The 16003-nt window shown below is 35.4% G+C and overlaps 1 protein-coding gene across 5 annotated transcripts in view; it reads left to right on the top strand.

Annotated features, from left to right (window-relative positions):
- The window catches only part of INTS6 (integrator complex subunit 6), a 119792-nt gene that overhangs the window by 66403 nt on the left and 37386 nt on the right, over window positions 1-16003 (top strand). For 3 of the 5 annotated variants that reach the window (XM_070409105.1, XM_070409104.1, XM_070409108.1), the window contains 3 exons: window positions 2948-3131; window positions 10098-10223; window positions 11441-11595. The exons of 1 other annotated variant lie outside the window; for it this stretch is intronic. In XM_070409105.1, coding sequence (XP_070265206.1) covers window positions 2948-3131; window positions 10098-10223; window positions 11441-11595 — 465 coding nt within the window. The remainder of the gene's footprint in view (window positions 1-2947; window positions 3132-10097; window positions 10224-11440; window positions 11596-16003) is intronic. One more of the 5 variants, XM_070409106.1, reaches the window with a different exon arrangement.

Below are 16003 nucleotides of genomic sequence, written 5' to 3'. Positions count from 1 at the left end.
GATATGGGAATAGGAAATAATAAGAAATAGGAAAAATGAATAAAATTTGACAGGTTTATAAAATGTGTAAAATATGCTCGTCACCATTTTTGGTTTTTTGTTTGTTTTAATTGAAATACATTCTAGATCTTTCATTATACAGCCATTATATATTTCATTATATATTGTCTCCTTTGTAGATGTTCATCATTATCTGATTAGTTTTGTGTGTGTATGTATGTCAGATTATCTGATTAGTTGTTTGTATATGTATTGTATGTGTTTATAGTATGGGGTCTCATTATTCTATTCCCCACTTATATTGAGGTCTACGCAGTGCTATTATCCACTGGATTTTTTAGATAGATCCATGTATCTATTACATCTCAGAGCATTGCATTAACAGTTGAAACCCTTTTCTGCCAGTGTCACTGGTGCTTTGATGTTTCTGTGATCTTAAAGAGAAAAGGACCAAGCACCCAGTAGTTGTACTTCCATAGTACAAGGGTGGTTAGTCTGGAGTAAAAGGCTTTCTTATTTATCTTCTGGCAGGATGAGGTAACAGCAGTAAGAGCTTGGAGTTCCTGCGCTGTTTTACAAGTGTTACAGAGTCTTTGAGGTTAGAGAACCTTCCTCAGAGAATATCTTGGCCAGTTATCTTCCAACATTCCTTCCTTATCTCCTCTGAATTCTGCTTTAAGTAGGGTCAGTGCCAGAGGAAGAGCTCATGACTCCTGGCCATGGTCACAAAATCTTGGCTGATCTTGATAAAAGAATCATATTCTCTTGGCATGAATCTTTTGGAGAGAGGTGTCAGATTTGCAGAGCTTTACTAGGACCTTTCCTTAGAATAGAATGTGATTTTCTTTTAATGGTTTGATGTAAATCAATGAAGAAACTTGAGTTTTAAGTTGGTGCAGAATGACTTCAATCCATAATTAAGTTCAGAAGTCTCCCTTGAGATGAGAAATAGAAAGGCTGTAAGCAATGCAAGTTTGTCTTTATGAATAAAGTAGCATAAACTTTGGCAATTAATTTGGAAGTAATACTTTTAGTGTCTTCTATAGTTTGAAGAAAACTCCAATATTGTATAAATAAGTTCCCCAGTATACTGATTCTGGTCTTTATTTTTATTTTTAGAAATTTTATAAGTAATACGGACTTTTGTTTTCCTAAGCACCATATCATCATCACACTTAAAATATCCTACCTAATAAAGAGGGAATATGCTAATTGACCCTCACGCCATAGCAAAGATGGTGGCGCCCACAACCAATAAGGGGGGAATATGCTAATTGACTGCCCCACCCTCAAAGGTGGCCACGCCCATATCCTATAAGGAGGGAATATGCTAATTGACTGCCACACCCTCAAAGATGGCGGCACCCACAGCCACAAGATGGCGGTGCCCAGTCCCCTCAGCCCTGCCGGGGCGGCAGGCGTGCAGCAAGGCCGGGCCCGCCCCCAGGCAGGCCCAGCTGCTCCACGCATCTGCCTCTGGAGTCTCCCAGTCCCCTCAGCCACCCAGGGCCGGCCCGATACACAGGCAAGCCTCAGTTGGTGGCTGCCCAGCCACCAAGGGCCACCCGAAGCTCAGGTAACCAGGGCCTGCTGAGGCTTGCACTGCCGGCAGTGACAGCAGCAGAGGTGTGATGGGGCGTCACCTTCCCCTGATGGCCGGGTCGCCTCCTGCTGTTGAGGGCTCCCGACAGTGTGAGGGGGCAGGCCGGGCTGAGGGACCTCCCCTCGAGTGCATGAATTTTCATGTACCGGGCCTCTAGTTGTTTATAATTGTAATAACATATTTCAAAATTTCCCGATTTTTACAAAAACCTTTCCTTTTGATTTTCTTTGTCTTTTATTCTATAACAATTCCATCAACCTTCCTCACTTCCCACTCTACATTTTCATGCCATTAATTTATTGGAGAAACCAGGTCATCTGTCCTGTGAACATCTCACATTTTGGATTTGCCTGATTGCTGAGATGTGGTGGTGTTAAACTTGATCCTCCTATAATCCCCAATATTCCGGTAAACTGGTAGTTAGGACTTGGCTAGATGCGGGTTCAACCTTCGCTTTCCTTTCCCTTTCCCTTTTTCTTTCCTTTTAATGTTTTACATCCTATTGCATTATACTCTGAAACACATACTGTCTGGTTGTCTCCATTTAGTTATGCTAAGATTGATGTGTGAATTGTCTTGTTACTCTGTTGGTACAGAGGTGCCCATTAGAATCACTTTAGCTTTTCAGGATTCTTAAGAATCTTAGATTATGATTTAGCAGGTCTATTGGGGAAGAGGAAAGACATAAAACACACACACACACACACACATGCAAAGAGGGTATGGGGGTAAATGGTGATGGGGGAAAAAACAGATGCAAACAACCCCCAAACCCTCTGTTTTTACTCAGATGTGATAAGAATCATTACCTTTAATAACATTTAATATGCAATTAGAGTGGCAAAATTTACTTTCTTGCAAATGCTTTGGAAATGTATGTTATGTATAAAGTGAAGCATATTTAAATTATTAACTGTGGAGATGTTTAGGACTGCTGCAGTGTAATAGAAAAAGTACAGACTCATACCCAGGAGGCCAAAATCATTTATTTTCTCTGAGACCCATTTTTTTTTTTTAATCTAGAAAATAGGAATAAAAAGGGTGATTTTGATGATGAAATGATTATTTGAAAACAGTCCAGCACTTGGTGGATAGTTGAATTAAAATCTGAAAAACATTACAGTTATAGATTCTTTCAATTGAGATCTTTAGAGAAGAGCTTAAGAAAATTGAAGTAATAGTATCTCATGTGCTATTTTAGTTATATCTGCAAATGCTTTTGGGCTTGTTTTTTGAGTGATAGGACACTCATGATGTAGTTTTAATACAAGTGTAATTAATGTGGCCTTTTGGGAAAAGTAGCGTGTGGAAATCTTATTGTTTTTTTCCCCCCCTTACTTTCAGCTCCATTTACCTCTTAATTCTCCTTTGCCTGGAAGTGAATTGACCAAGGAACCTTTTCGTTGGGATCAGAGACTCTTTGCATTAGTGTTGCGGTTGCCTGGCACCATGTCAGTAGAATCAGAACAGTTGACAGGTGTGCCTTTAGATGACTCTGCAATCACACCAATGTGTGAAGTGACAGGCGGTAAGTTTTTTGCTGGCAGTAATTTAGTGACTTAAAGCAGAGTTTACCTGAATGTTTTAAAATGTACATTTCAAAAACTCCATGTTTGTTTTTGTCTAACAAGTTATAATATTAGTAATTAGTAGTCATATATGGTTTTAAAACTATATTGATGAAGGTCTGTGCTTTGATTTGAATAGGATATGAATACTTTTGGATCTAATAATGAATGGTAATTTTTTCTGCCCATATAGAAAGTGCTGGTATTTGAAGTTGTTAAACTTATTTTCTTATCTACAAAGATTGCCAATGATTTACAAATGTCATGGAATTATTTTCTGTGAAAAATGTTTTGAGAATCATATCAGTATCTATTATGCATGTAATGATTAAAGCCTGGTTAAATGCAGTTTTCCCCAGAGGCAAAGAGGAAGCTAGATGTGTTAGAGGAAACACAGGTAGTAAGGTCATACCCAGCTAGTCCAGGTAGTCAATATGCTAAGTTAACATTAATAAAACTCTTGAAACAGAATATGTAATAAACTCAGGACTTCTTTATTGTCGAATTGGCTAACAGGTGGATTAATTCATATAGGTATGTATTGAGTACCTAGTGTGTACCAAGCACTGTTCTATGACTTCAGTAGTGAATATGACAGACATAGCTGTCTTGCTTTCACAGAGCATTTTAGTTGTTATTGAAGGAATTTAACGGTAAAATGTCCAAGTCTGGCATACCACTATTTCACCTGTGTCAGGGACCTGTGGCATAGTCTCTAGACACAGTTGGTGGTACTTTATTGAGATTCCTTCATATCCAGCTATATAATAAGTTAAAGAAAATTATAAGGTCTAATTGATACTTTAGGTGCCTTCTAAAATTCCACGGGTGTTGGACATCTGCAAAATTCACAGACATAAAGGGTATGTGAAGTAGATTGGTTAGGAAATTGTTATTCTATTATTAAATGTTCTCATTTAATAGAAGTACTTTTTCGTGAATTCTCGTATAATTTAATTTACAAAAGAGAAAAAGATGTGTGTACACAATTTAAAGGGAAACCTATCTGTCATCTAAATTTGAAGAATCACTGTTAACAATTCTCTGTGCATGGATAATATTTTTCATTGACAGCCCTAATTGTTTCTGTGGGTAGGTGCACATTTGTATTCAGGAAATATTAGTTTTCAGCCTTGCTAAAATCCTGATTTGATTTTTTTTTAACTCTAGGTTTTTTACTTAACAGATTGAAGAAAGGCATTGAGGCTGTAATTTAAATATTCTCACTTTGGAAATTCCTTACTATAAATTACTTAGTTTGAACTTTGAATTATGGTAAAGTTATGGGACTACATGTACTGTAACTTTGACTTCTAGCATCAAGAATATTCAGAGTGTGAAATGAAGTGAGTGGTATAATCAGAAAGGGTCTGAAAAGAACCTAAGACCTCATGTAGTAGTTAATGTCCTTGCCTTTGGGCAGTAATATACTAAAGTTAATGTTGTTTATTCTTTGAAAGGAACATCCCCAGAGGAGAAGATTCCGAAGTCACCCTTGGTAATACCTCTTAATGACCCAGAAACCTTAGTTGGTTAAGAAATTAGGAAGCTTTTCCCAAATATACATCCTGAAGTACTATTTTATTTCCCTCTTTTCATGCTCTTGCTAGCAATAGTGGGAAGTGGCTCAAATGCTTTTCATATCTATGTATATAAAAACCTAAGCAACCAGTCAACCGTTCGACTGGTCACTATGACACGCACTGACCACCAGGAGGCAGATGCTCAATGCAGGAGCTGCCCCTGGTGGTCAGTGCGGTGGCGGTGGCAGGCTCAGCAGGGCCAGGATGAGCAGGAGCAGCACAGTGCCTGGCTCGGGCTCCTCCCCGGCTGCCTGCCACTTTGTGCACTACTACATCTCTCAGGGGATGTCAGACTGCCGATTTTGGCTCAGCCCCCCAAATTGGGTCAAAACCGGCAGTCCGGCAAACCCCAAGGGGTTCCAGATTGCAAGAGGGTGCAGGCTAGGCTGAGGGACCCCACCGGTGCACGAATCTGTGCACCAGGTCTCTAGTATCTCAATAATACGTTTTTTGTATTTATTTTTCACTAAAGAAAGTTTTGAGGATTAAAATATCAGAAAGGTAGAAAGAACAGAAAAGCTAATATTCATTGGTATTACACTATGTAATATGTAATCAATACTAATTCTTGTGCACTTTTTCTTGTGCATTTTTAAAGACTTAATGGTATGAGTAGCGTGTATACATTTATTTTTCCCATTGTAGAATAATTCATGTTCACTGAGGAAAAAATTGGAAAGCAATTTGCCTGCGTTGCCAAAATAATGATTAATATTTTGTTATATTTTTTATGTTTGCTTTTTATTTTAAAAAAATTATAATTGTCATTGTAAGCATTTTTCTTTAACTACCACATAATTAATCAGCACCCACTCTATGCCAAATAACTATTCTCAAGAAACTAGAAACACCAATTAGAAAGGATATATGCACCCCTATGTTCATAGCAGCACAATTAACCATAGCTAAGATTTGGAAACAGCCTAAGTGCCCATCAATAGATGAGTGGATTAAAAAACTGTGGTACATCTACACAATGGAATACTACACTGCGGTAAAAAAGAAGGATTTCTTACCATTTGCAACAGCGTGGATGGAACTGGAGAGCATTATGCTAAGTGAAATAAGCCAGTCAGAGAAAGATAAATACCACATGATCTCACTCATTTGTGGAATATAATGAACAACATAAACTGATGAACAAAAACAGATCAGAGACAGAGAAGCATCGGTGAGACCGTCAAACCTCAGAGGGAAAGTAGGGAAGGGTGGGGGTGAGGGGGAAAGATCAACCAAAGGACTTATATGCAAGATTATAGGCCTAACCAATGGACACAGACAACAGGGGGGCTCGGGCATGAGTCGGGGGGATAGGGGGTAATGTGGGGATAAGGACACATATGTAATAACTTAATCAATAAAAAAATAAAATAAAATAAAAATTACCTAAAAAAATTTTTTTTGTTTATTGATTTTAGACAGAGGGAGAGAGAGACATCGATTTGTTCCAATGCACTTATTGATTGATTTTTTATTTTATATATATATATACATATATATACATATATATACACACATATATATATACATATATATATATATTTATATTTATATATTGATTTCAGAGAGGAAAGGAGAGGAGAGATAAAAACATTAATGATGAGAGAAAAATCATTGATTGGCTGCCTCCTGCACGCCTCCTACTGGGGATCAAGCCAGCAACCTGGGCACGTGCCCTTGTCTGGAATCAAACCTGGGACCTTTCAGTCTGCAGACCGATGCTCTATCCACTGAGCCAAATCAGCTAGGGCCAAATAACTATTCTTGATGCTGGGAATACAGCAGGAACAATAGTCCGAAAGCTTACATTTTGGGACTGTCTGACATGAAAGCATGTAAAATGAATAAATATTATTGTAGGGAGTGCTACTTATTGTGAAGAAAAAAATAGGGTAAGAGTTTAGAGAATAACTTGAGAAAGACAGTGAATATTCTTGGGAAACCTGAAGAGGTGCCCCCACTTTTTTAAAACTATATACCTAAAGAATATGCTTACTCCCGTTTGAATCAGTTTGAAATATTGCTTATCCTTGGAGATTGTTATCTTGTGTAAAGAAGTAAACAAAACAACAGTTTTAAAAATAAGTTACATTTGCAAATCTCTAACCTTGAAGTTAATGTCACTTGTTTGAATAGAAATTAAATCAGCCCTGGTATGTCTTAAAAATATTAATCTGGCTAAAACTATTGTTACAGCATGTTCATCCACCCTCTTTTTTTCAATTAAGGTGTAATTGACATACAACATTATGTTCAGTTGTAAACGTGAGTTAATATTTGTATATGTTGAGAAATGATCACAAGTGTAACATACGAGTAGAGATCTGAATAATGAGTTAAAGAAAGATCTAGGCATAAGAAATAGTAAGGGAAGGTGCATGCTCTGTATTTTCGGAGCAACAGGAAGGATGATGTGACTAGAGCTTACATGGGAGGAAGTAGAGAGTAACAGGTGTAGAGACGTAGCAAGGACCAAATATTGAATATCCTTTTAGGTCATAATAAATATTTTCTATTTTCCTACTGCAATGAGAAGCCATTACAGGGCTTTTTATAGGAGGTGACATCTGATTTCCATTTCTGAAATATCACTTCAGTTCCTAGATGAAAATATACTGTAAAGTGGCAAGAATTGAAGCATGAACTAGTAAGAGATGACTGTACTTTGGTTTAAATTGCTAGCTTTGGAGGTGATAAGGAGATCTGATGCAAAGGAGAACCAAGGATAAGGACAATGAGGGAAGAAGGAATCAAGGATGATTCCTAAATTATCCATTTTGGCCTGAACAAGGGGAAGTGAATGGACTTGTATGGGTACACTGTGGAAAATCAGGTGTCGGGGAGGCAGGGGGATGATTTCAAATTAAAAAAATGCCTAATAGATATGTCAGTGGAAGTATCGAGAATCAAAAGCATTTCATAAAAATTGTAAGACAATTTTCTAGAGTAAATCAGTTTAACTTAGCCTCTGTTAAGGACTGTTGCCCAACTTAGAAATGTTTCTTTTGTTTCTCTGTTATACTAAAATGCTGTCTAGTAGACTTCTGTGGGAAAGTTGTATTTTTTTTTTTTCACTTTACTGTCTTCAGGCTCCTGTATTTAGATTTTTATTTTAATTTTGGTGGATTCTACATAACCACAAGTGAGCCAGCTTTTTGGCTTGAAGGTGTGTGTTTTCTGCACAAATATAACGAGTGATCCTAGAAACTTTATGCTTCAAAGTATCTTACATTCCAAGGGGTGAGTTTTTACACAGAAAATAAGAGAAACATTCTGTAGGATATAGGCTCACTTTGTAAAAATGGCAAAATTTCTCTTTAACTTTCAAAAAAAAAATAATGGATTTTTGTTATTTGCCAAGTGACTCAAGTTTATTCACACTCAAGTTTACTTTTTCTCTAATTTTTGTTAAACATCTTTGTTAGTAATTTTATTTCATACTAGGATCATAACTCATTTACTTACATTTTCCTAATCAGTTAATTGATGACACAGGTTAGGGGAGTAGAGAGAATTCCCACAATTTCACACTTAAAAACTTTTGTTTTTTAATGATATCTTAGGAATATGCTTAAGTTTCATGAAACAAGATATTCAACCTTTATATAGTCTTCTACATACTTTGTGTGTTAAGATGGTCAGCCCTTTAATGTATTGTTTTATGTACATTTTTGAATTGCCTGAGAAAAAATAATTTACTAATTCTTTCAATTAAGTATGACTCCATATAGACATTTAAAACAATATTGATTTCAAATTAACATCATGATTTCCGGGGAACAAAGTATACCCAGATTAAAGTTTCTAATACTCTAAGGATTTGAATCTTAGTTGTACTAGTGTACTAACTTGGATAAATTAGTTAACCTCTTCGTGCTTTTAGTTTTCTTATTTCTTATTGGGAGAAAGGAGCCTAGCCCAACCATTGTTGCTTAGGATTAAATAAATTAATATGATGATTAGAATAGTGCCAGGCACATAGACACTCTGTAATTGGTAGGTATTTTTATGATTCCAGCTATCATTATCCTATAATGATAAGTTACTTGTTATATGATACTTGCTTTCTAAGTAAAGCTGACTCTGAGGATTTGAACCACACTGCTGCCTAATGTTTTCTTTTCTGAATAGCCTTTAGCAAATCACATGTTAAATATAAATTGATATGGGTAATTTGGTATGTCAGATACAATGATATAGTCATGTTTGATTGAATTGTTGAATTTGTAAAATTTCATATTAAGCTCATTGCAAATTATGTTGTAAGATGTTTAAAGATTGTTTTAGTTGTTAAGCTTTTCAGTATTGGTCTATTTTAACACATGTAATAGAAGTATGGTTCAAGTTAAATATGTAATTATAAATTTTATAGTAGTCACATTAAAGAGAAACAGGTGAAATTAATTTTAATAATATCTTAATATATATAAAATATTATTTTAATGTGAAATCTATATTTAAAATTGTTGAGACATTTTATGTAATTTTCATATTAAGACTACAAAATCAGGTGTATATTTTAAACTTAATGTACATCTCAATTTGGACTAGCCATATTTTTAGTTTTCAGTAGCCATATGTGGCCAGTGACCACATATGGGATAGCACAGGTCTAGATGTATTGAAAATTTCTGTTTAAGGGATCCTTTTATTAGTATTTTCTTCGTAATTACTAGCATGTCAATGCTTCTGAACTAAAAATCCTGTAGATTTAAAATATTCAAAAGGGAAATTTATTTAAGATAGGTAATTTTCAAGCATATAAGTCAAATGAAATTTAGAAAAGCACATGCTATCATCTGTATATTAAAATGAAAATATTTAAAATAAACAATAACTGTCAGCAGATCAATTAAATACGTGATCTCCTATGTGCTTAGCATTAATTTTATTGATAATACTTGTTAAGCAGGAGTAAGGTTTTGGGGGAGCTAGATCCTAGATGTTGTGTATGTACTAGTATAGTAAAGATAAATTAATTGTATTGGGTAACAGTTGGAGATAGTTTTTTATGTCTATATTTTTGAAATCACACTTCATATCATATATAAGTAAAATATGACATTTTTATTGTGGTTTGTTCAGAACAAGATTTCTATTTTCCATGTACCCATTATTGGAAGGAAACAATTTATAGACTCTCACGACATGGAATTGTTGGTTTATTGAAAATTTCTATTTTGTTCATTCTTGCATAAGATAATGAAATAAGTCAAGCTTTACCATTGAACTTTTGTTAACCAATATACTGTCAGAAAATCCACTATTATTCTTTCTTACTAAAGGTAGGATTTTCTACAACTGACTAGTTCACTTTATTTTACTTTTTTAAAAAAATCTCAGGTCGCTCTTACTCTGTATGTTCTCCAAGAATGCTTAATCAGTGTCTGGAGTCCTTGGTGCAGAAAGTGCAAAGTGGAGTGGTAATAAACTTTGAAAAAGCAGGACCAGATCCTTCCCCTGTAGAAGGTATTATCACACTTTTCTTATAGACATTCTAAACTTGCTTTATCAATTACTCATCTACAATTGAAAAATAAGAGCCATAGACCTTTTTAAGCAACCTCATATTCCTTGTTAGTATTATAATGTTGTCTCTCTCCTGTATATATGCTTCTCCCATGTCCCTTAATTCACAGGAGCGAACTCTAGGTGTTTGTTTAATTCCTTAGCAATATTTTTTTCTAAGGATCAGACTGGCCAGAACCAAATGATCTATGTGGTTCCAAACACAAGGAACCAGCCTTTACCATTAAACTGGATTATTTAACTCCAGCTAAGCTCCACCTAGCTTTATTCCAGTATTCTATGATCATGAACTATTTATATTAAAAGGTGTAAGGAGTTACCTTAGAACCAGTGGACAACTATTACATCTGGACCCTCTGCATTATACAATGGAGCTTATAACAAGAATTAGAAAGTCATTAACGACACTTGGCAGAGGTGATCCACAGAGTGGGAGAAGAGAAAGGTCATAGAGATGAAAAAATGGGTATCCTCAGAGAGGGGGATTATAGGAAAGGAGCAGAAGACAGTTAAGATTATATAAATTGTATCATTGTTTCTGTTTTTTAAACTTTTTATTGAATTTTTAGGCATGGAATGTATTTATTTTTATATTTTAGTACTTGGCTTAAAGTTAGGCACTAAATAAATGTTTAGTTGAAGAGAGTTGCTATTTTGGTAGAATTATTTCAGATTAAACGTAGGTATTTCAAATCTGGATTTGCATATTAAGTTTTTCTTTAGTTATTAGGCTTTAGTTAAAATGATTACTTTTTTAGCAATACTTATCTAGTATTTCCTAAGCCAACCACAATGTTGAAGATATTGAGTGTTTGCCTTTATCATCTGGTGGGGGAAACATCATTCATTAAATAACTATTTATCATGAAGTATGTTTTACATATTCTGATTGGGCAAACAAATGATACTGTGAGCCCTCCTTTCAACTGCTGAACTCATAGTTGGCATTTGCAGACTTTACTCTCTAGTAAATTTTAATCTCATATAAATGTTAAGCAGTTGTGATAGTATTGTACCATTTAAGAAAACTAGGCAAATTCAGAATTGAACAAGTATTGGGACATTTTTATTAAGTAATGAGAGATATAATTGAACTTTTTGATATTTTTCCCCCTTAATGATAGATGCTTTTTTTTGTGTCAATTTCTTTGCTATAGATGGGCAGCCAGATATATCAAGGCCTTTTGGATCTCAGCCTTGGCATAGCTGTCACAAACTCATATATGTCAGGCCAAATCCCAAAACTGGGGTTCCTATAGGTCATTGGCCTGTTCCAGAGTCTTTTTGGCCAGATCAGAATTCTCCAACACTAGTAAGTACCAGAGAAACTGTGACTTTGTAATAGTAACCATTTCGTTGTTTTTCATACTAGTTTTACTATTATCAGTTAAATGTGTGGCTAGTTTACAGGAATCAGAAAGATGTTCAAAGTGCTATGATAAGCTATTAGTTGCTTTAGTATACTGTATTGTTTGTTATGTAGTAATGGAAAAACAGTCATCTGTTTTTTTTAGAATCTAATACTATGCTTATGTTTTTATTATTAGCATCTGGGTACAGAATCATAAATATAAGGAGTGTCTCTTTGGACTCTAAACATAATGTAACATAAAGATTTGTCTTGGAGACATAATTTGGAACTTAAGTGAAGGCTTCCACAATAATTTTGATGGTTTGCTTTCAATCTTTTAGGAGTTGACTTGCATGGTTTTAGTTATATTCAATGTTGTCAGTCTAGAGATTTAAGGTAGAAAAGATTTTCTGATCTTGTTTATATGAATTATTATTATTATTTAAAATATATTTTTATTGATTTCAAAGAGGAAGGGAGATGGAGAGAGAGAGAAAGAAACATCAATGATGAAAGAAAATTATTGATTGGCTGCCTTTCTGCACCTGGGATCGAACTGTGACCTCCTGTTTCATAGGTCGACACTCTACCACTGAGCCACACCAGCTGGGCTACATGAATTATTTTTTAGAAACAATGAGGCTTGCCATAGCTGGTGTGGCTAAGTGGATAGAGTGTCGGCCTGCAGACTGAAGGGTCTAGGGTTCAATTCCGGTCAAGAGCACACACCTCTATTGCAAGCTTCTCCCCGGCCTGGGCCCTGGTCCAGGCTCGTACAGGAGGCAACTAATCAATGTGTTTCTCTCACATCGATATTTCTCTCTGTCTTTCCCTCTCTCTTCCATCCTTTCTAAAAAACAAAGGAAAAATATCCTCTGGTGAGGAATAAGAAAACAACAAAAGAAACAGTGGGGCTTATTAAATGACATAAATGAATTATCAGTGTTCACTATATGGTTTTTCTAATAATAGGGTAAATTTATACAAAACAATCTAATCTTGTTAATATATTTTCTTTTGCATTAGTATATTTTTCTAGTATTTGAGGGCATCGTAGCTATTTTGTGGGAGAGCATGACATATTACCCTTAGAAGAATTATATTTTTATTACTTTGAAGATAAGAATTATATTTCAAATACCATTAAGCAGTCTTGAATGTTTCATATAGCTATCATTTATGAATTAAACTGAATCCTATTTGACACCTTTTATACTTTAAACCTATATCAACTCTTCAGGATAATATTTACTTTTAATCTACACAAGCTCTATAAAGTGATATTTCTTTTATTCATTTGGGGTTTAATGAAATTACGGTTTTATAAATTTCAGTGAGGTATCTTCTTTATTCCTTTTCTTTTTTTCTGATTGAACCATCATAATTTTTCCAGTCTGGCCTTATAGAGAAATTCTCAATTTCTTTGTTCATTTTACTTTCTCTTCTGGAGCTCTTTCAACTCTTATAGAACAGTTAAATAACATATTTGTATGAAATATTGTCTTGTTGGTTATTCAGTCTGTAGTCTTTATTTAATACCTACAGTAGTACATATGGTACTTTGTTGAGTCCTAATAGAAATTCAAAATCAGGATCACAAGCAATATCTATTAACATTACTCTAGTTGTCTATTGCAAATTATTACAAGCCATAGAGGAATTTGAAGTGTGGATTGGATTTCAGTGGGGAGAGAAAATAGTATGAGAAAAAAGTATTGAAGTAAATAGATCAAGGTGTATTTAGAGGAAAAACAAGTGTATTCCTGAGTAACGTGGGTCAAAACACATATTGAGAGTACTATTGAATGAGCCAAATTGTTCATGACTTTAAGTGCAGGGTTAAGGAATTTAAGCTTTTTTCAGTGGGACTGAAAGGATAACTGATGACATTTTTTACAGAGTGCTTTAGGAAAATTGATCTGGTAGTTGTTATTTGCAGCAAAAGTAGATGTGTTGGAAGGTAGTCAGGTTTCCTATTGGGCAATTGCTATAGTTCACATAAGAGATATTAAGAGTTTGGATTAAGATGATAGAAGAAAGAATCATAAGAAAGATGATAATGGGAAGAACTGGCAAAATTTAGTGACTAAAGGATATTAGAGGGGAAATAAATTTTTATTTCAAATAAAAAGTATTGATATTGAAAATAAGTGTGATTTATTAGAGACTGATTCTGAATTTGAATCATGGCTCTACCAGTTATTAGCGAAACCTTAATTTCCTATCTGTTAAATAATTATAGTAGCTCCTATCTCATAGGCTTGTTTGGGGGATTAACTGAAATAATGCAAAATTTGTTTGCCAAATTCTAGAGGATTCCCTCTGCCTCTCTTTTTCTCTTGACCTCAATATTTTCATCCAAAAAACAAGTGAGTTTCATGGACTGATTCAATAAGCAATGTATTAGGTACAACTTAGGCACAGGAGCACGAGATGAATAAAACGTAGTGCTCGCCTTGTTGACCTAACCATTTTATAGGAAGGTCAGACATATAAACATAGTAGATTACAGTGTGTTAACTGTAATAGGGAAGCAAACCAGAACCCAGAGGAGGTGGTGCCCAATTGCCTGGTATGTGTTTGGGATACAGGGTGGGGATGAGTATAAGGAAAGAAGTCTTTTAGTGGTTGATACTTGCCAGTTCAGACTTCAAAACTTTATTTGCAATATGCAAGGGAGAAAATACTAAAGCAGTCAAGGATAACGTGAAATACAGGAACATGAAAGATGATCTATTTGAGCAGTTGCAAATAGTTTGGCATGGCAGGAGCACAGAGTGTACACAGTGTGGTGGTTGAAAGGCAGATGGGGACCAGATCATTAAGGATCTTTGTGTATGATAAAAGAGTCTGGACCCTATTTTCAGGTGATTGGCTATTACTTTTATCAAATACTTTCAGGTAGGGTAATTACATGATCATATACATTTCATGGCCTTAAAGGATGCTGAATAATTAGGGAGACTAGTTAAAAATAAGCAGTTGTACAAGTCTAGTCTGAGAAATGAAGGCATGAATTAGAGTGATAAGAAATAGAAGATAAATTTCTAGAGAGATGGGAATTTAGTACTAACCGAGGGTAGTAACTAAATACTGAGCACCTGCCATGTTTGTATTCTGCTAAGTGGCTTGGATTTTATGGAATCTTTATCTAGATCTTTGTGACAGTTAAATATGGAGGATAAATAGAAGATATTAAGGATAATATCTAGGTTTTTAGAATAGGTTTTGTGGTTTGGAGGAGAAATAACAAATTGGATTATAATGTATCTGAGGGACCTATAGGAGATTTAGTTTATGTCTAGCAGGCTGTTGAATACATAAGAAATGAGAGGGATGCCCTAACCGGTTTGGCTCAGTGGCTAGAGCGTCGGCCTGCGGACTCAAGGGTCCCAGGTTCGATTCCGGTCAAGGGCATGTACCTTGGTTGCGGGCACATCCCCAGTGGGGAGTGTGCAGGAGGCAGCTGATCGATGTTTCTCTCTCATCGATGTTTCTAACTCTCTATCCCTCTCCCTTCCTCTCTGTAAAAAGTCAATAAAATATATTTTAAAAAAATAAAAAAAAGAAATGAGAGGGATCTGGTCCCAACACAGATTTGGGAGCCACCAATGTACATATAGTAAACGAGGCTGAGAGTCCTTTATAGCTATGAAATTTTAAATTATACCTTCATAGCTCATATTTTCTTCACCGATCTTCATTTGGTGAGATTTTATTTTCCATTTTCCAACAATTATTATTAGTTAAGTCATGATTCAAGGTCCCAGGATGGGGATCACCATGTACCCAGGGCTTCCTTCGCCACCCTGGGAGAAGGATGAAGGACAGAGAGATGTGTGGGGCCAGTTCAGATCTTCTCAGGAATCATGACTTCTGCCTGGTGGTTGTGTCCTAGGCTGACACCCAGGATATGGGACAGGGGTACTTATACATTCACCAGTAACTTTCATATACGGAGACATATCCCCCCAGGTGGCCAGCAGCTCCCTTTCCAGTTCTGGCTGAGGAAGTGACTGTCAGAGGGGCAGGCTGGTAGATCTTGATTTTGGACTTGATGTCTTCTGCAATGTTGCTGACTTGTAAAGATGCCCCTAAAGCTGGTTGGAGCTCAATGTGACCCTCAAAAAAGACCAATGAGATTTTTAGGAAGGAAACTATTAAGGGGAAAATAGAGTAACATGCTCCCACCCTTTTTTTCCTTTAAAGTATTTTATTTTTTTTGTATCTCTAGAAGTAGGGTGTATAAACCACAGGGATAACCAAAACAGTCTACCACAATCGGGAAGGAATACATTAAAACTTTTATTATGTATCTATACATATATACATACTTCATAATTTATAAATAATTATAAAATAAATATAT

Source organism: Myotis yumanensis, unplaced genomic scaffold (genome assembly GCF_028538775.1).
Source record: "Myotis yumanensis isolate MYYU_CA2020_CCGP unplaced genomic scaffold, mMyoYum1.0.hap1 SCAF_3, whole genome shotgun sequence".
Lineage (NCBI taxonomy): Eukaryota > Metazoa > Chordata > Mammalia > Chiroptera > Vespertilionidae > Myotis > Myotis yumanensis.
This window is presented reverse-complemented; position numbering and strand designations above follow the sequence as displayed.